A 20,409-nucleotide genomic window follows, 5' to 3' on the forward strand; every position below is an offset into this window, starting at 1 on the left:
ACTGAGATTACGTTAATTTTATAGAGCAGTGGTTGCCAAACTATGCAACGAGGTGACCTAAGGGCACTACGAGTGTTTTCCGAGGGCACCGCAGACTAAGGTTCATAACGAATAGTTTAAAATGTTTTGAATGTATTTCCTTATTGTTTTCGTACAAACCTTATAAGTGAATTCGTAAATTTAATTTCAGACAACATATTGAGCCAGTAGTATGTATTTGTATGTTCTGAGCACCTTTTTTACAGGGAGATTTCATTAGTTCAAAGGGGCATTCCTACATGCTCCACCGTGTAACACAAATTCTCAAAAACCCTAATGTATGTTCTGAGCACCTTTTTTACAAAGAGATTTCTACACACGTTCACTGTGTAACACAAAATCTCAACAAGTATAACACATTATAAAACTGTGTACCTACATCGTCTGTTACACAAAAATAATGAAATTTTTGTTTTTAGATTTTGAAAAATCTAAATTTAAATTATCATACGGATATGCAATAGAGTTTAGAAATACTTCAACTTTCGTTAGATTATACAATGATCGAATATACTACAATCTTTTGTTAACGAATTTTTACGATGTTTTTGTAATCCAATTATAATAGATAGTGGTTTTAAAAGTAACAATCTGACTACTAACAGTAATAATTTACAATTAATTTATTATTTACACATGTTGGCTACACTGTGCTGTAATTCTTTAGTGTCAAAATTAATTTTCTTTACATTTTAGTAACTAATTAACTATCGTTAAACCAAGTTGTGTTTTATGTTTATTTTCGTATCTCTTAAGAATATATTTTTTATAGTAATACGTTTTGATTTTCAATGTCATTTAAAAACATGAACTTACAAAAAACTAGCAATGACATTTCTTCATTAGTTTCTTTAGTACGAAGCAAATCATTCCCAGCATATCCGGAATACATTACATTTACATCCAGATTAAAAACGTATGATATATTACCATCAAATATACCTCAAAATAAATATTTATTGGCTGATTGTGGTTTCATATTCAGAGGAGTAAAAGATGTTGTAGAATGTTTTTCCTGCGGACTTGTCTTACACGATTGGAAAAAAGATGATATACCATGGATTGAACACTCGAGACATAATCCGGAATGTATATATGTATTATTATCAAAAGGAAATCACTTTGTTGAATATGTAAAAACCAAATGCGGAAGATCTAAATGTAATTGTGAAATTGAATCATATGATACCACTTGCTAGTATATTAAGATGTATATAATATATGTATAAAAAATGTTATATAATAGGTATCGAATAAATTATCGAATTCTATTAAACAACTTAAATGTGTTATTATTCAATCCTTTATCTTGTAAATACGTGACCTAATGGATAAGGCGTGAAGTTCTGTTTAAATATATAAGGTTTAATTTCAGGTTTGATGCAAATTAATGTAAGTATATAATCATTAATAATTAATAATCTTTCTCTCCCCCTTCCACACTTATCAATTAGGTCACGTATTTACTTTTTTGCATTTTTTTTTTATTTTTAAATAATTTTAGTATAAAATGTTGTTATATTTAGCAATATTATCAGTATATGATAAACACTCTAACAATCAGAACACTACTTTAACAAACGTAATTCCTCAGAACAAAAAAAAATCGATAAGAATTTAAAGGCCGCTAGCTACAATAATATGATTTCACCGGTTGTTTCAAAGTAGGTATTCGAAATTCGACCGTATGGCAAAAAAAGTGTAACAGTTGGATTGCTTGTTAACAAAAAGATTTCAATCGTTATATTATTAGAATGTAAAATAACTAAAAAGATTTTAAACCTTGATCTAGAACAATGGCTTACATTAATGTGTGAAAATAATTACAATGCAATTATCGATAATCTGCAAACTCGATGTAAACGTGTAAGAATAACTGACAATTTAAGTTATTCTGTTAATGTGAAACAGTCTTCAATTATATTACATTCTAATGAAAATTATATTACTTTATCACATATCGATTTACACCGTTTGAAACAATTGCAACACTGTATTGATTTATATATTATTGAAAAACAAAAAAAAATTGTCAAGTCATCAAAAGACTTTTGACACAGCATATTCACTAATCATGGCAGATGTAAACGGGTTACCTTCTTCTTGTCGTCGGAATGAATTTACAAACCAATATATTCAGAATTATGACTTAAGTTATAGTAATATGGAGTCTAACGATATTTCTTTTATGTATGAATTATTACAGTATCATTATAACTCATTATCAGATATGATATTGCAAGACTTAGTAGTCTAATTTTTTTTCAATCAGCTGTTAACCAGTAATTTATATTATTATTATTATTTTTTATTTTACGTTTCATGATACTAACTCATGTACCTACACTACTTTTTACTACATTTTAAAATAAATATACAATCATTTTTTTTTTTTTACATACATAAATAAAATACTATGTATAAATATATAATTTATTTTTACAATATAATAGTAACAGATATTTAATTGATATATAATGTGAGTGATGTATAAATATGTTTCATAACACAAGTATATTTAAACTGAAAAATTTTTATTTTGCATAGTACCTATTATATATTCAAATTTTTTTCTACCGTCATTAATAAATACATTATTATGTCTTTGATAATTTAGATCTTACTATCTTCCTCTTTGGATCAGACATAAAGCGTGTGAATATTGTTTGTACAACCTCTGATAAATTATTCTTAAGTTCTTGATCTTTTGCTTGGTCGGTTATCGTTACTTTAAGACTACATTCAGCTTCTTTCCATCTATAAAAAAAAATATAAAATTTTTTTTTTAATCTAACTGTAATATGATTATTAAAAAAACATATATTACATTTATTACAAGTATATTATATTCTGGGGTAAGCGGATAGCTGGACGAAGTGAATAATGTTAATACATTTTTGAATATTGGTGATTAAATAATAAAGAGCATATAAGTTGACAGAAATGTGTATCGCTTTGTAGGGATAATAATTTAATGTTATTCACTAGTTTACATTCGTAATAAAAGCGTTTATCCAAAAATTGTCCTGGTCTCCCCATATATAAATCATATAATATATTATATTACCTGTTCTTGCTATCAACATTCTTAATATTTTTGACTTTATAGTGGCTGATAGTCCAGTACTCGGAACTTTTGTCGTCAGTTGGAGACTTAACATTTATCAAATTATCACCTTGTTTTACTGTAATAGTATTTATGATATCAGTTTCAATTTTTTCATTTTTTAGCAAACTTTCAATATTATCCAAATATGAAATATTCTAAAACAAAAAAAAATAAAAATGTAATTTTTTTACTATACTGTAAATGTTTTGTTTAACTTACTTTTCTAGCCATTGTTTTGTTCTTATTTGATTTTACTTGTTTTTTATTTTTACTACGCATGTTTTGTTTTTTCACCGATTTAACCTCGTTATTCATACTCTCATTATTATAATCGTTCTGAAATAAAATAAAATTTGGTAACTAAAAATCTAGTAAAAATATATACGCTACACCTATTTATTTGCATCTTTATGTATAATACCGAACCAACATAGTTCAGTATTATACAAAATAAACTATTGTATTTAATCATCTCCAAAATATAACTAATAAATATAAATTATATAAAAAACATATTATTTTGTACTTACATCACTTTCGATCATCGATTCTTCGTTACTACTATTTAATGAGCTAACAAATGACATTTTTTTTTTATTATTTATTTATTCAGATATAACTTGTAGCTATAAAATATATTGAGTGGATTTACGTACTGTCTCTAAAAGTGTCTTGCTATTTTGTATTGAGTGTTAAACACAGTTGAAGCACACTGAAACGGGAAGTGTAAAATTATATTGTTTGATAGAGATGGTAAATTATGTGCGACTATATTTTTTTATTATTGAGACCAATAATAATAGTAATAGTAGTGGGCAGCGCCTGCAATAAAAAGAATACTGTAGTGCGCCTCCTTGATAGTAGGTATATAGTAATAGTATATTATATCGCTACTCATATGAATAATTATTTTAATGCACCATGCAGAAATATTGTTATTCGCGTAAAATTAATATAAAACATAACGTTGATATAAAACATATGCAAAGCAACATCCAGGGCGTTGCAGCGCCTGCTGCACGACTGCAAGATAGTCTTTCCGTAGTAATGCTAAAAGTGTAGCAGGGATAAATGACCATCAACCGAGAGTAATTATGTCACATCATATCATTCGCTTCACACTGCTCAGCACATAGACACACGGAAAAAAGTTTTTTTTAATATTTCAACTTCTCAAAGAACATTGCAAGTATATATCATTAAACATACAACATAAAATAGTTATAAATCTAATTTAATTTTTTTTTACTTACCTAGCTAAAAAAAAAAACATCAACAGTTTTATCGCAAGCATTGTATTGAACAACGGTTCCACTAACTTATAATATATCATACCACATCACGACGCTCAACACCAACACACACGGAAAAAGTTCAATTTTTTTTTCGAATATTTCAACTTCACAAAATAACAATGTAAGTATATATCGTTAGTATAGATATTATTTTTTTTATAAAAAATTTTAATATAGGTAGGTAGGTGTACGTTACATATAGAACGATTCAAACGAATACATCGACATTATTATTGTATACGTGTACAATATTCAATTAAAAATTGTTTTTAAAAATATAAATTACAGTATGCCTTCAATCGTTTCAAACAATACACGGAATAGAAAAATCAACAATGTTCTAGAATCTTTAGAATATCATCGTTCTAACCCAGAAATCACCTTAACATTTGTAGGAGATTATTACCCATTTATGGTAAAGGATCATGTATTAAATATTTTAACCGATCCACTTCGAAATTATACATTAGTTGAACTGTGTATACAAAATGTAGGAACCCAAAAGTGGTGTAGCAGTGCATGTTATCATGATGAAAGATCTTTTGGTTTTCGAACTTACAATCCTATATACCAGTTTGTTCGATTTAATGATATAGAAGCGTTTAAAGATCATTGTTATTATACACGATGTATATTATGTAATCGGTTTTTAACAAAAGGAGTTCATTTAGAAAGTAACCCATTCCCTGCTAGTATTAACGCCGTACCTGTACCCGAAACATATTAAGCATTTTTTGTTTTAGATATGATGAGAAATATATCTCATCGTTAAAATTTTAACTAACAATAAAACAATTTCCTAAGATGTATACACTTTAAAACATTAATTATATTGTTATTTAATATAATATTGTAAAAACGGTGTCGAAGAATAATAGTAAATATTAAAATCGCTACGATTCTTTTAACGATAAACAATTATTATACACAGTTTAAAATAACATTTATTATATTACTATTATTATTAATTATTTTTTTTCTTAATCAAAACCATATTCATCTAACCCTATTATATTTAAACGCTTTTAAGGGTATTATTATTATTATTATTATAATTATACGCTTTATACCTATATACAAAAATTATTAATATAATTCTTATTAGATATTATATTTTAATTACTAATAATGTATTATATTTTGTAAAAAAAGAAAATGCATTGTCAACTATTAAAACTTACATTGAATTCTGTGATGTGAAATATACAATTAATGTTAAACATGAACATAGATTTAATAAGATGTGCTAATATGTGCTTGTATCTATGTCTGCGTCCAACATTCTTCATTAATATTTTCTACGATTCTTTAACGATAATCAATTATACACAGTTTTAAAATAACATTTATTATTATTTTTTTTTCTTTTATTAAAACCATATTCATATAACCCTATTATACTTAAACGCTTTTAAGGTTATTATTATTATTATTATTATACGCTTTATACATACGAAAATTGTTGATATAATTCTTATAAGATATTATATTTTAATTACTACCTACAAAATGTTGTATAAATTTCAAATAATGTATTGTATTTCGTAAAAAGAAAATTAATTGACAACTATTAAAACTTATTATGTTTGTGTAAACCATGAATTCGTATGATTATATTATTAACATTGAAATCTGTAATGTGAAAAATACAATTAATGTTGAACGTGAACATAGATTTAATCATATACGTTTGAAAAATACTATACGCTTGTATCTATGTTTGCGTTCAACATTCTTTATTAATATTTTAACTGTGTTGTGAAAATTTATCACATAATATGAGTTGAATATCTATACTATTATATAAAATTGTAAGGGTTTTTCTTAGACCGCGCTAACCGAGAAAACTACTGAACCGATTTGGTTGAAATTTTTTTTGGCTGAAACCCGACACTCCGCTGAAGGTTATAGTAACACTTTTGTCAATAAAAAAAAAGTATAAAGTTCATACAAAATCAAAAACAGAATCAAAGTAGTGGCGCCCTCTTTCGGCCAAAAAATATACTAAATATTTTTAGTTGTTACGGTTCTATAGGTTGCAGACCCAAAGAGGATGAGTTGTTCTTATATAAAATGGAAACATATGGTAAACTTATTGTATGACATATAGTTACTATTGGATACTGATAGGACAAGGTTATTATGAAAGAATATTTTATGAAAATCCACCCGAAATGTAGGAAATCTGTATGTCAAAAATACAACAGTGGCGCCATCTGTCTAGAAAAAAACAAACTAAATTATAAAAAATTTAGTTTATTGTTGCAGATTAAAATAATAATAAGTAGTGTATTATATAGTGGTTGCTATTGGTTTATCGGGCATGTTTGTATATTATAATATTTCTAGCCGACCCGGCCACGCGTTGCTGTGGCTAAAGTTTTTGTAATATTACATTATAGTAAACAATCTAAGAGAACATCAGTCACTGGCATCAGCACACTGGCATAATTTGTACTTAGTTTTTTTACCTTTTTTTCTTACCCAAATTTTGAGTAAGTGGCCAATTCATTATCATGCCGAGAGCGCAAAGAGCACGCATTAGCAGAAGAACTGCCAATGCATCTCGAATGTATAACAGAAGGCAACAAAATAACACACCAGAACGTTCTCAAACACGTGCTCAGGAGCAACGTAACGCTTTGAGTATGAAATCAGCGTTTAATTATCAATCCGAGATTGATTATTTAAATATTAAAGCGCTTCAAATTGGACGAATGACTATATTATGTCCTAAGTGCCATGCAAAAAAATGGAAAGATGAAACCCATGGACTTTGCTGCGCTGACGGTAAAGTTGTTTTACACCAATTTGAGGATCTTCCAGACCTAATTAAAAGTTTAATTGATAATTCTCACCCTCTATCAAAACATTTCTTTGATAATGCTAGACGGTATAACACTCTGTTTCAAATGACATCGTTTGGAGCAAACGAAATAAGTGAAGGGAACTTCATGCCCTCTTTTAAAATTCAGGGTCAAGTGCATCATTTAATAGGTAGTTTATTACCCGAAATTGGAAATAATGCTAAATTTTTACAAATATATTTTATGTCAGAGTCGGATCAAATATCTATTCGAACAAATATGATTCCAAATATGAAAAGAGGTCTCATTGAATCATTGCAAACAGTTTTGCGTGAAAACAATCACCTCATACAGAGCTTTAGATCTAATCTGGAGTCGAGGTCTTTTGATGAGTTGCAAAACTTAAAGTTAATTATTCATGCTGACAGAGTTCCTCAAGATGAACACAGAGGTCAATATAATGCACCTACCATCGATGAAGTAGCTGTATTATTAGTTAATGAAGATAAAGGTCCCAGAGATATAGTTCTGCACGGTCGGAGTGGACAATTGAGTCGAGTTTCCGAATTGAATAGATCTTATGATGCACTGCAATATCCATTGATGTATACTAGAGGCGAAGACGGTTATCACATTAATATATTACAGGAAAATAACCAAAATCGAACCAAAACTGTATCCTGCATGCAATTTTATTCTTATAGGTTTATGGTTAGAGAAACAAGTCTAAATCATCTACATTATTACAAAACATTATTCAGCCAATTCGCCGTAGATATGATGGCAAAATTGATTCCTGAAAGACTACACTTTATTCGTAACCATCAAAAACAACTACGTGCGGATGATTATGTTCACCTCCGAGATGCTGTTAACAATGATGCAAATATTAATGCTAATAATGTTGGGCAACAAGTAATTCTTCCTTCCTCTTTTACTGGCTCCCCACGTTACATGCATGAAAAAAATCAGGATGCCATGACTTATGTTCGTAAATTTGGCCGTCCAGATTTATTTATTACTTTTACATGCAACCCGGAATGGCCGGAAATAAAAAATGAATTATTTCAAGATCAAAAGTCGTTTGATGGACACGATATAATCTCTAGAGTTTTTCATCTCAAACTAAAAAAGTTTATGCATGTATTAAAAAATAAATATATTTTCGGAGATGTAAATTGTTATGTTTACAGTGTTGAATGGCAAAAACGAGGTTTGCCACACTGCCACACTCTTTTGTGGTTACAAACGAAAATTCAGCCAGATGAAATTGATAAAATTATTTCTGCCGAGATACCAAACAAAGACAGAGATCCTATACTTTATGAAGTAGTTTGCAAGAATATGATTCATGGCCCATGCGGCGAGTTAAATATTAGATCGCCATGTATGAATATTGGAAAATGTAGTAAGAAATACCCTCACAAATTGGTCAAGGATACTCAAACTGGAGATGATGGTTATCCGACTTACCGACGGAGATCACCAGATGATGGAGGTTATACTGCAATATTAAAAGTTCGTGGTAAAACAGAAATCGTGGTTGACAACTGTTGGGTTGTACCGTATTGTCCAGTGCTATCTAGGTGCTTTAATGCGCATATTAACGTAGAATACTGTCATACGGTTAAAGCGATAAAATACATATGTAAATATATTAATAAAGGATCAGATAGAGCTACTTTTTCTGTTAATCGTGAAAACGATGAGATTACAAATTTTTTGAATGGTCGATACATATGTACTTCTGAAGCGTTTTGGAGAATTTTCAATTTTGAAATCCATGATAGAGATCCGACAGTTCAGCACTTGGCTGTTCATCTAGAAAATGGACAGCGTGTTTTCTTTAATGATAATAATCTTCATCAAGTTATTGAAAATCCAAGAAAAACGACACTAACTGCATTTTTTGAACTGTGTTCACATGATGATTTTGCGAAAACACTGTTCTATCATGAAGTTCCTTCTTATTACACCTGGGATAATAGCAGAGGCTGGTTAAAGAGAAGACGGGGAAAAGATGTTCCAGGTTGGCCAGGAATAAAAATGGACACTGCCATTGGTAGAATTTACACGATTCACCCAAATCAAAGTGAGTGCTTCCATTTAAGATTGTTACTAAATTATGTACAAGGTCCTACTTCATTTGAAAGCTTGAAGGCCTTTGATGGAGTCATTCACGCGACTTTTAAAGCTTCCTGTTTTGCTCTTGGGCTTTTAGAAAATGACGAGCAATGGAAAAATACTCTAGCGGAGGCAACTCTTTCAGAAAGTCCTTCAAAATTAAGAGAATTATTCGCAATAATCATAGTTTTCTGCCAACCGTCTGAACCTCAATCTTTGTGGGAACAGTTCAGAAATGATTTTTGTGAAGATATTCTTCTTACAGAGCGCACTCGATTAAATGACTTGCAATTTACTTTTCCCGGTTAAAGTTTCTTTTGCCATTACCATAAACAAAGCACAAGGTCAAACATTCAAGTACGTTGGCGTAGATCTTCGTACAGAGTGCTTTTCACATGGGCAATTATACGTGGCATTTTCTCGAACTGGAGACCCGAATCATCTTATGATTTTAATTTCAACAGGAAATATAACAAAAAACATCATATACTCAGAAGTCTTATAAAATTCATATTTTAATTCTTTTTTTTTCTTTAATAAATTTTATTAAATCTTTAATAAATTTTCTTTAATAAATCTTTATCAACCATAAATTATTTCTTTTTTATCAGTATTTATTTTTATCATTTGTAACGCTAGAAACCGTTTTTTATATTTACTAGCCGATCACAATAAACAATAATATTTGAATAAAAAATTCTACATATCATGGTCCGAAGGCAAAATAAACAACCAATCACGGGCGAAGCTGTGACGGGTCGGCTATTATGTATAAAAATATACTGATAGCATCATCAGATGAAATTAATTTAACACACAATATGAACTATGGACCATAAAAGAGAATTTTTAACGGGCTACGAAGTGCACGGGTTCAGCTAGTATAATATAATATATATTATGTATAAATGTAGGTCTATTTGGCGGGAATTCAATATTTGGTTAGAGGTTTATCATTGAAGTATAGATGGCGCCAGATTAGCTCATGTACTATTTCCCCTTACTTCACCTCTCTTGAGGACACTAAGCGGCCCGGTGGTAAACGTCTCGTTTCCAGTCCAGTGTAGTAGTCCGTGGCGTAGGTATATATTTATTATCATTAATCTATGATTATTTCATGAATAGTTTCAGGTAGGTTACCTAGCATACGAGTGTACAAGTTATATTTTAGTACATTATTTTTTATTGAACATATGTTTTTAATTAAATATCCATAGATTATTTTTATTATTATAAATAATATTAAATAATAACTAAAATCTGAGTAAATATTTTGAAGTACAAAGAATAAAAAATATTTTTTGGTGCCTTTTCCCCTTATTGGATAATTCAGTGAATGGACTGAAACGGTTTGAACCCTAAGTGAGTCAAATAAGTGGTGACCACTGAAAATTACCTAAATATACATTTGAAATATTATGTTCATATATATTATTATACCTTTATAATATCATTAGCGTCCTAAAGCTTGTTTAAAAAAAGTTTAGTCAATTGATACTTATATTCATATAAATTTTAGTAGTATAATTGTGTAATATACCTCTAAGACATCAAACTGGAGCACCTATTTGTGTAGTTACTGCTTACAAAAACAAGCAGAATAAAACAAATTAAAACAAGGTATTCCTAAGATGACAACACTACAACAGTAACTCATTAAGTACTTTTTTGGTATTTTCGATACATATATAAGTTATAAAATAATATATATAATTTACATTAATGTTATTAGGTAGTTGCATTCTTAGTTAATTTGAAATCAGTACTAGTTATTGTAGTATCTGAGTTAATATTCAGTGATCATTTAATATTAGTAACAATAAATTTGAGGGGCAAGTAGCTTTTCTTATTGTTACTGGTTATTGATAGCTATAGTTTTAAATGAATTATGAGAAAATATCAAAATAAAATCCGTTATTGTGAGTATTGCAAATCTGTATCTAAACCGACAATACAATATAAAAGCTAGATCCATTAAAAAATAAGTCAACATATATCATCAAAAAATATTCTAATCAATGACTCAAAATACCTATTAGTTCCACCATATTTAAAAAATTTAAACTCTAAATATACAAAGTATATCTATGTCTATCAAATAATGCATAAATTTATTGAAATATTATTAGTTAGTAGTTACTTAATGACCAGGCAATTGTTATTTGTTTTGCAATATAAATTATTTTAAATAAATGAATTATTTGTCTTTTCATAATTGGTTCTATGCTCACATACACACGCTCACACAGAGCTATCCATTGTGTTAAAATTTAAGCAATCCTACACCTATAGGCTATAAGTTCCGGTTGATAGAATTTTAAATATAAATAAAAATATGTTTATATTATTGGTTGATAATAATGTCATAACTTCAAATAATTGGTATGAATATTTCTTTATTATGTTTTATAATTTTATAAAATACAATTATTGAAAATAATATTGATAAATGAAAAGTAAAGTACCCTTGATCACTTATTTTACAGAAAATTTAAATGTTTTTGTCTGTTAAACATTGGCTACTGCCAAGATAAATTAAGTACAAAATTAAATGTTTTTGATATTATATGATGTAAAAACTAGAATCAGGGCAATATTTATTTATGTAAAAATATAAAACAAATGTTAGCCTGTGCGCCAGAAAAATCTGGAGCCAGAGTGATTTTTAATTGTATTTTTTGTGTCCGATATCGAGCGCTTGCGTCTTTGACTGTATCTGGATATATTCGACTGCAGCAACGCGTACCCTTCGGGGAAACTCGCCTGTGAATTGGCCAACATATGCGGCAAGCCATCGCACGATTTATTAGCGCTAATCGCCATCAGGTACATCATGCCTTCGACGTTTTTGTACATCTTGAATAAGCAAGAACAAAATAAATAGAAAAAACTTAATCAATTTAAACATATTATGTGAGGAAAATAACAAAAGAAATTTGGTGGAAGCACGTATATCTAGGGGCAAAAGATCTTATTCAATCTAATTCAGTCACACCACTATAGCAATTATGCTGTATGATTCCTATGTTTATCCCGTATATTAAGAGGGCGCAACATCCGTATTTGTTGTCTCGGTGTTACAAGCGTGTAACATAGCAAATTCTCGCTCAGCACTATAGTCAGAAGTTCACGTATTACTCAGTTAGCTTAAAAATTATAGTGAATAGACCTACTATGAAACTTGATAATAAGAACATTATCTATGTTTTGTTGTAAGTATTTTTATGATACTTCATTTTTTGAGCGAATTATGACAAATTTTATTTTACAATTTATCATACAAGCATAATTAACTTAAAAACTGGACTATCGTAAAAATATATCCAACAAAACACAGATAATTGTACTATCATCAAGTTTCATAATAAGTCAATTCACTCTAATTTTTAAGCTAACAGAGTAAAACGTGAACTGCTGAGCGTAAATTTTCTTTGATACGCGTTTGTAAGACTGAGACAACGAATACGGGTGTGGCACACTCTTAATGCAATATGTTATTATATGATCGAACTTTACGTTGCTTTGCGGCGCAGAATCTCTCCGTCTTATTTGATTATAATAATTTTGAATTCAAAATATGAAATGATTTTTTTGAATCACATTTTAATAACGAATTTAAATATGTTTACAAATGGACTGGTTGGAAAATCCTAAACTATTGTAAGCACAAAATACTTACGGCACATCTGACATCGTATCCGTCATTCGATTCGATGAATCGGCCGTATAGCCTCATGATCAAACTTCCATCAGTGTATGGATTTGCTGGCGGCGAAGCCGATTGTGGCGTACAGGTAAATACCATTACTGGTCGTTCATTATCTGCAGAATAAAACAGAATTATAATACACGTGTTCAATGAAAGTGTTATGATATTAGGTACATTATTAAATCATATTCATATTACAATATTAATTAAACGTGTACATTATAAATCACTATTAGAAACGGTAAAAATACTAATTAAGAATTGAACGAAATTAAATTATTAATGCTCAAATACAATAAAGCACGTATAGAATAATAACATAATGTATACAAATTGTAATTTCAAAAATTGTAACATATTTATATATTAAAATAGGTACCTAATACTGTAGAATAATTTATTTAAAATATAATTTTTCGTACTCAATCGCAATTAATGTATACCTAACCTTTTTGAATTCTATACTTTTGATCAAAATAATATTAATTTCAATAAAATATACTAAGATTATAAAAGGCATAAATTGTAGTTTGTAGTAACATTGTTATGGTTATATTTTAATTTTTTTTTTATTTCCAATTAAATTAATAAAAATGGCTATAGGTACATATAATAAAATTTGTGTGATAATTATGATCAATGTTTTTCTTTTGTATAAAAAATAAGAAAAGCGTTATTTTTGGTATATTTGCTATATATCATATCGACATACATAATATTTAAATGTATCACATTTTTCGAAAAATGCGATGCATAATTGGTCCTGCCTGTTTAATATATGTATTGTACTATACTAAAAACTAAAATAATAATTTGTATCACGTACCTGGCTTACACATACGTTGTCCAAAGTAATTCAAACTGCCAAATATCATGAAAAATGACATTTCCGTATCGTACTTAGTCTGAATTTCGAATTCGATGGTGGCACAACTTTCAAACTTTGACGAATCTTTATCATAAGAAATGACATCAAAATTTCTTGTTTCAATTATGGGGCATCTCCCACGGGTAATTGGACTTACTCTATCTGTATCTGTATGAGTAGCGAAGTTATATTTAAAATAAAGACAATATTTATACAAAATAAAAAAAAATTGGTCATAAAATTTAATATCTACAGTACCTATATAATAAGGTTAGTGGTATTATAAATTCAATTTAACGAATAACGAAATGGGAAAATTCATTTCGGTACTTACCAAATTTAAAATTATCAGTTAATTGCATGCTGGCTGCCTCTCTGGGAATAATGAAAATAACGATAAATGACATAATCACTACTACTATCGACGTCATTGTGGTTTTGTCTTTTTTATATTTAGGTTAGGTTCAATATGACGAAGAAAATTGACGGAATCGAACTAACAGTTGAAAAATATTAAATTATCTATATGAGTGAGAGAAACGAGACGGATGAGCTGGTGAACTGTAAGAAGTTGGTATTCTGATTGCAATATGGTAGTGAAACACCCTTCGCAAGCTATTTTATATGCCGCCTCATCGCTAGTGGTGGTGGTAGCCATGGCCATCCCTTCCACCTGCTGTAAATAAAAGTGACATCATACCACAGACTTTTACTGATTAATACTCCCGCCCACCAAACAATTTATATTACAGTAATGTAATGTGTTTATTCGTGAAGTCGTACCTAATAGCGGTGGTCGGTCCGAGCAGGGGCGTGACAAAGGGAGTATCTAATTCCTCACATTTTATTTAAGGGAGGGGTGATCGTTAAGACACATAAGAATTTTGTACACATTTTCTTGCCCATAATCGAAATAATATAAATCACGGTTTGAAAAATGCCACTCCTATACTTATGTGCCGTCCCTGGAGTGCAATGACGTAACCTACCCCTTGAGTCGGGACCGACAACGAAGCAATGAGCCAATGAACTTGCCCGCTGGCGTAGAAGAATATTATAAAGTAGTCTAAATAGTAAACACTCAAAATTGTAAATTTATGTGTACGATATTATAATAATTGTACTGGGTGAAAAATTGTTATATCACTTATATCGTTGTATTGTTCAGTTTCTATATTAATAAACCACTGCGTACTATAATCCAAAAGATTATTTTCTACAGAAGCGTCAGATTTGCCCATACAATATATGAGACCGGCATTAAAACGTAATATGTCGGTTGTGTATCCATCGTCTGTTCCCAATACTCCAAAATATCATAAAAATCGTGTCGACATTTGACGTAAGTACCTACAAAAAACCCACACACAAAAGTTTAAAGATATATTTGTAAAAATATAAACTATATCAGATTAAAATTTGTATATTATTCTGTACTATAAAATAAAAATAAAATTTTATGCTACACGTACATGTATTAACTTTGTAAATTATATTAAAATTAAAATATTGATTAAAACAAAAGTTATTTAATTTGACATGTTTTGTAGTTCCTTGTCTTGTTTCTAGCTGCGGAGCAAAGGTGTATCTCAAGGTCTATCCTAAGAATTTTTGTCAAAAACGCATTAAATTTCGGCTATACCCTTTATCATAGGTTACATATTTTAGGTTCTGAACGGAGTGATAAATGTATTGATTTTACAACGATGTGTGATTTTTTTTGTTTTTGTGTCTGTGTACAGCATAACTAGACGAAATAATGCTTCAATTTCAAACATTGGGGGGTGGTTTCCGATGTAAAAGTGAATATCCTTGGTGCATTAAAAAGGTAAAAAGTATACATTTTTCAACAGTTTTCAAAAAAATCGAGAAAATCAAAAGGAAAAATGGGAATTTTTACGCAAAATCAGTTTTCGACCAAATTGATTTTTTTATATGGTTGTAATTAAAAACTAATCACTGTAAATACTTGAAATTTTCACCAAATGTTTTTGTTAGTGTTATCTATATACTGTTTAATTTTAAAGTTTTGACTTTTTTTGAGTTATTTATAGACCACTGAAATTTTCGATTTTTATGATAATTTTTTTTTGAAGTGTCGGTAAATAAATGTTGGAAAATTTAATACAAGGTTCCTTATAAGTTGTTTTTATTGTAGCTACAAAAATTAAAAATCGTTAGTCACATTTTTTTTATAAGCGTTTATAGTTCGAATTTTTACGAAATCTGTAGAAAAAGCGAAAATTCGCAAGTCATTTTGAAGTTGAAAAATCATAAAATTTTTAATTTTATATAACTAAGAACTAAAAATACAACACTAAGTTTTCCATAAGTTTTCCTTCGAGTAAGAAGACTCGAAGCATCATTATTAGAAAATGTTAATCGCGTTTGAATTTTAAATTTTTACGAAATAGCGTAACGATAACGATTTATCCTAAAACGATTTTAAATATTTGTTATTATTCAAAAAGTATAAGTCGTATCTACTTGAAAATTTCATAAAATTAATAAAATACATAAAATGTATGTCACAATGGTTAAACTTTCGGTATATTCAACAGTCTACACAAAATAAACTCAATCAAGATGTAATTTTAACTGACCAATTAGTAGTAATTTGTTTCAGTACCGGTATAAGATATAGTAGATATAGTAGGTATCATAATCACATTCATAACATTTTAATTTATTATTATTATTACCTATTATAAGTTTGTAGCTGACTAGATAATATAATCACGTCATATACATGCATGCTTTTTATAAAATTTATAATATAGTGTGAAAGGCAATTATTTTTCTATAAAATAATATGCAATATTGAATTTATTTCTATTATATCATATACATAACATGTGCATGGGATTTTTTCCCGCATCAATATTATTATATTATATTTAATTCACATATAAATAGTGTATTATACAATATTCATGATCCTAGCTAAATCATACATGTTTACAAGTACATGGTAATTATGTCTATATTCGGTTTAAGCAAGTACCGATAAGATATAACGTTTAAATCGTTTAATATTCAAAATTTGAAAATCACTTCATTCAAATAAGGTGTGTTACCCTGGCACCCCAAGGTCAAAATTTTGACTTGAAAACTGTTTGGTATTATGTAACATTTTGTAACCGCATCGGTGCACCGGAAAACGGCGTTACAAATTCCTAGTGCCAGTGTAACATTACTTTATTAGATGTATAAGGCAACAGCTCAAAATGTTGGTAAGTTAAAAAGCTTGACAATTTTATACAAGTTCCTCCATAAGTTGTTATTGTTAAAATTAAAAATATGTAAATACTTAGACTGCAAATGCTGCATAGGTACAATTTTTATTCACAATAATATTTGTATGGTGATACTTGAATCATTTAACATACATATATTTTTATATTTTATAATTGTATTATATTTTACATTTTAATGCAAGTTTTTAGGGGAAAATGATTGCAATCTTCCTATAATAGTATAATAAATTACTTTAATTACAATATTATCATAAAATACTTTGTAAATATAATATATAGGCATACAGGCCGGTTGTTGACTAGTTTCCCTCAACTTCTGTTTTTTGCATTTTAAAATATACCATTTTTACCCTCAACCAAATGTACCATTTGTCATTTGCTCACAAACTAATATACCGGTGGCGGATACTCTGAAATATTTTAAATTCAGGTTTATAATACCAACCCGTAAAATGGAGGAGGTAAATAGGTAAATAATAATCAAAGTATAAAAATAATAGCTCAACTGGTACAAAGAGAATATTTTAACAGAGTGCTTAATTTTAGATATGTCTAAGTGTAATTATAATTATTGTTTTTATTATTTTATTATATCTAACTATTCATATTATTTTTATAAATGTTACCTATCATTTTATACAATTTTTTTTATTAATTGCGTTTTTTTATGTTACAAATTGCAATACCTAATATCTTTATAATTTATATATATTTAATTGCAATTATAATTTTATACTATATTACCTTTTTTGACAACCTACATTTTATGCCACTTATAATTATTGTATTTATACGTTTATTCTAAATATTATTATCACTTACATATTTTACCTCTGCTATTTTATGGATTGGTATTATAATCATTTTAATCACACCTACTGTATAGTGTATAGCAGAGCCTAACTCACATTTTCACTATTTTTTTTTTTACTTCATAGTCATTTACTTGTTATAGTGCATGTACAGAGCACGATTTTTTTTTTGTGTGTGGGAGTGAGCGGAGCGACGGAGACCCCCTACTATTTTTTTTACTTAAACGGGGGGACGGTACAAAATAATGTCCGAAATAATTTTTAATAAAATATGGATTTTTAATTGATGTCAATTATATAGCTATTTTACTATTTTTCATATCAAAATTATTTTTAATATGAATTTGTCATTCCAACAATGAAATTACCAAGGTTTTTTTGCAGTGTATAGCATCAGCATCACCATTGGTTATAAATACTAGTATAATAGTAACGGTATCACGTCTTATAATATACCTATAGCAGATTTTTTTATCTTTGTATATTTATTATTATTTTATTTTCATTCATAATTCTAAATTATTTAAAAATATAATTACTTACCTTACACAAAACACACTTTAGATATAATTAATATTATGAATTTTGAAAAAATAATAATTTAAAAAACGCAAAATAACGATTTTACTGTAGGAACCAGCTGAGTTTTGACTTAAATCCACGATTCACGATATAGTAGAATTGATGAAGGAAAAAGAAATTAAATGATTACGATGTTCTCATTGTCTATTTTTTTATTATATTTATAAATAGCTAAATAAGTTGGGACTATAATACAATTATAAAAATAAACAACACAACAGTAATAATTTAATTTAAGTATAAAAATAGATATTTTGGCAATTGCAGTGACTTTGAATTCAACCTCTTACAAACTTCTTAATTTTGAATACTAAATAGGTATAAATTGTATAGGTACTATTTGTACGACAATGATTTTAAATAAAATAAATAAAAATATGAGTAGTTAATTATTTATGGATGTCCATTGATATTGTACAATATAAGATAGCTTGATCTTATTATAATATACAACCATAGTGATAAATATAACTCGGAAGTTAGCATGTTTTTAAATAATCGTTAAACACATAGCAAAGTACCTAATATAGATATGTGTTTACTTAAATAATAATATATAATACGAGTTTATATTTCAAATTTATAGTTGCATATTTGAAAATGATTTATATGAATGAGTAAGATTTAATTTCCAACTTGAGAAAATATCAAAAAGTTCAGTGTAATGCTCAAGGTAATTAGTACTATATTACTAAAAATATATAAATATATTCAATTAAGGTGATTATTAAAAAAAAGCGGGTAAGTGGATGTCGCTCTGCAGCTCTGCTGTACATTAGGTGGTGGGGTGGTATACAAAATTTTGTATACATTTCTAGCTTAAAATAATTTGCAAATTTTCGTAATTTTTACGTATTTAGTCAATATTTGAACTTCAAATGCTAATAAAAAAAAGAATTGTGAATACGTATTTTTATAATTTTTTAATTACTATAAGAATAACTTATGAGGAACTTTGTATTCAATTTTCAAGTATTTTGATAGGGCCGAAAAAATTGTATCAACCCTTCAAAAAAATTTTTCTGAAAAATTGAAAATTTCAGTTGTCTATTAATATCTCAAAAAAAGTCAAAATATTTTGAAAATTAAATCATGTAAAGAAAATTCCAATCTAAATAACTGGTAAAATTTTCAAGTATCTACGACTTATACTTTTTGAATAATAACAAATGTTTAAAATCGTTTGAGGTTATGCTATTTCGAAAAAATTTAAAATTCAAATGCACCTCAAATTTTTCCTATAACGACGCTTCGAGTTTTCTCTATATCTATTTGAAGGAAAACTTAGTGTTATATTTTTAATCCTTAGTTATAAACAGAAAAAATTTTATGATTTTTAAACTTCAAAATTACTTGCAAATTTTCGCGTTTTCGACATATTTCGTAAAAATTTGAACTATAAACGCCTATAAAAAAAAATTGTGACCAACGATTTTTAATTTTTTTTAGCTACAATAAGAACAACTTATAAGGAACTTTGTATTAAATTTTTAAGTTTTTTTGGTGTTCCAAAATTTTTTTACCGACACCAAAAAAATCGAAAATTTCAGTGGTCTATTAATAATTCAAAAAAAGTCAAAACTTTTTGAAAATTAAACTGAATATATATAACACTAACATAAACATTTGGTGAAAATTTCAAGTATTTACAGTGATTAGTTTTTGAATTACAACCATATAAAAAAATCAATTTGGTCAAAAACTGCGTAAAAATTCCAGTTTTTCTGTCATTTTTTTTTTCTCGATTTTTTTGAAAACTGTTGGAAAATGTTTACTTTTGACCTCTATAATGCACCAAGGATCTTCA

At 28.1% G+C, this 20,409-nt stretch overlaps 5 protein-coding genes across 5 annotated transcripts; 3 read left to right on the top strand and 2 right to left on the bottom strand.

Moving 5' to 3' along the window:
* The first annotated feature begins 756 nt into the window (after window positions 1-756).
* Window positions 757-1,242, top strand: LOC149059434 (baculoviral IAP repeat-containing protein 7-like). Its single transcript, XM_089215908.1, has 2 exons — window positions 757-955; window positions 1,025-1,242. Exons 1-2 carry the CDS (start codon window positions 831-833, stop codon window positions 1,236-1,238), a joined length of 339 nt encoding a protein of 112 aa, XP_089072034.1. The 5' UTR covers window positions 757-830; the 3' UTR covers window positions 1,239-1,242.
* Window positions 1,243-2,458: 1,216 nt separating this feature from the next.
* LOC149059435 (uncharacterized) lies at window positions 2,459-4,319 on the bottom strand. Its single transcript, XM_089215907.1, has 5 exons — window positions 4,069-4,319; window positions 3,679-3,970; window positions 3,368-3,484; window positions 3,107-3,303; window positions 2,459-2,796 (listed from the first exon to the last, which is right to left on the bottom strand). The coding sequence occupies exons 2-5, from the start codon at window positions 3,733-3,735 to the stop codon at window positions 2,637-2,639; spliced, it is 531 nt and encodes a 176-aa protein (XP_089072033.1). The 5' UTR covers window positions 3,736-3,970; window positions 4,069-4,319; the 3' UTR covers window positions 2,459-2,636.
* Window positions 4,320-7,348: 3,029 nt separating this feature from the next.
* On the top strand, window positions 7,349-7,980 carry LOC149059436 (uncharacterized). The gene is made up of 2 exons (XM_089217907.1): window positions 7,349-7,875; window positions 7,955-7,980. Exons 1-2 carry the CDS (start codon window positions 7,356-7,358, stop codon window positions 7,978-7,980), a joined length of 546 nt encoding a protein of 181 aa, XP_089074033.1. The 5' UTR covers window positions 7,349-7,355.
* Window positions 7,981-8,594: 614 nt separating this feature from the next.
* Window positions 8,595-9,683, top strand: LOC149059437 (uncharacterized). The gene is made up of 2 exons (XM_089224198.1): window positions 8,595-9,085; window positions 9,137-9,683. Exons 1-2 carry the CDS (start codon window positions 8,595-8,597, stop codon window positions 9,681-9,683), a joined length of 1,038 nt encoding a protein of 345 aa, XP_089080324.1.
* Window positions 9,684-11,844: 2,161 nt separating this feature from the next.
* On the bottom strand, window positions 11,845-14,378 carry LOC149059438 (uncharacterized). The gene is made up of 3 exons (XM_089215728.1): window positions 13,910-14,378; window positions 13,054-13,196; window positions 11,845-12,230 (listed from the first exon to the last, which is right to left on the bottom strand). The coding sequence occupies exons 1-3, from the start codon at window positions 13,968-13,970 to the stop codon at window positions 12,000-12,002; spliced, it is 435 nt and encodes a 144-aa protein (XP_089071854.1). The 5' UTR covers window positions 13,971-14,378; the 3' UTR covers window positions 11,845-11,999.
* Window positions 14,379-20,409: the final 6,031 nt, after the last annotated feature.

Source organism: Diuraphis noxia, unplaced genomic scaffold (assembly GCF_037042655.1).
Source record: "Diuraphis noxia isolate RWA-SAM2 unplaced genomic scaffold, SU_Dnox_SAM2 contig0001, whole genome shotgun sequence".
Lineage (NCBI taxonomy): Eukaryota > Metazoa > Arthropoda > Insecta > Hemiptera > Aphididae > Diuraphis > Diuraphis noxia.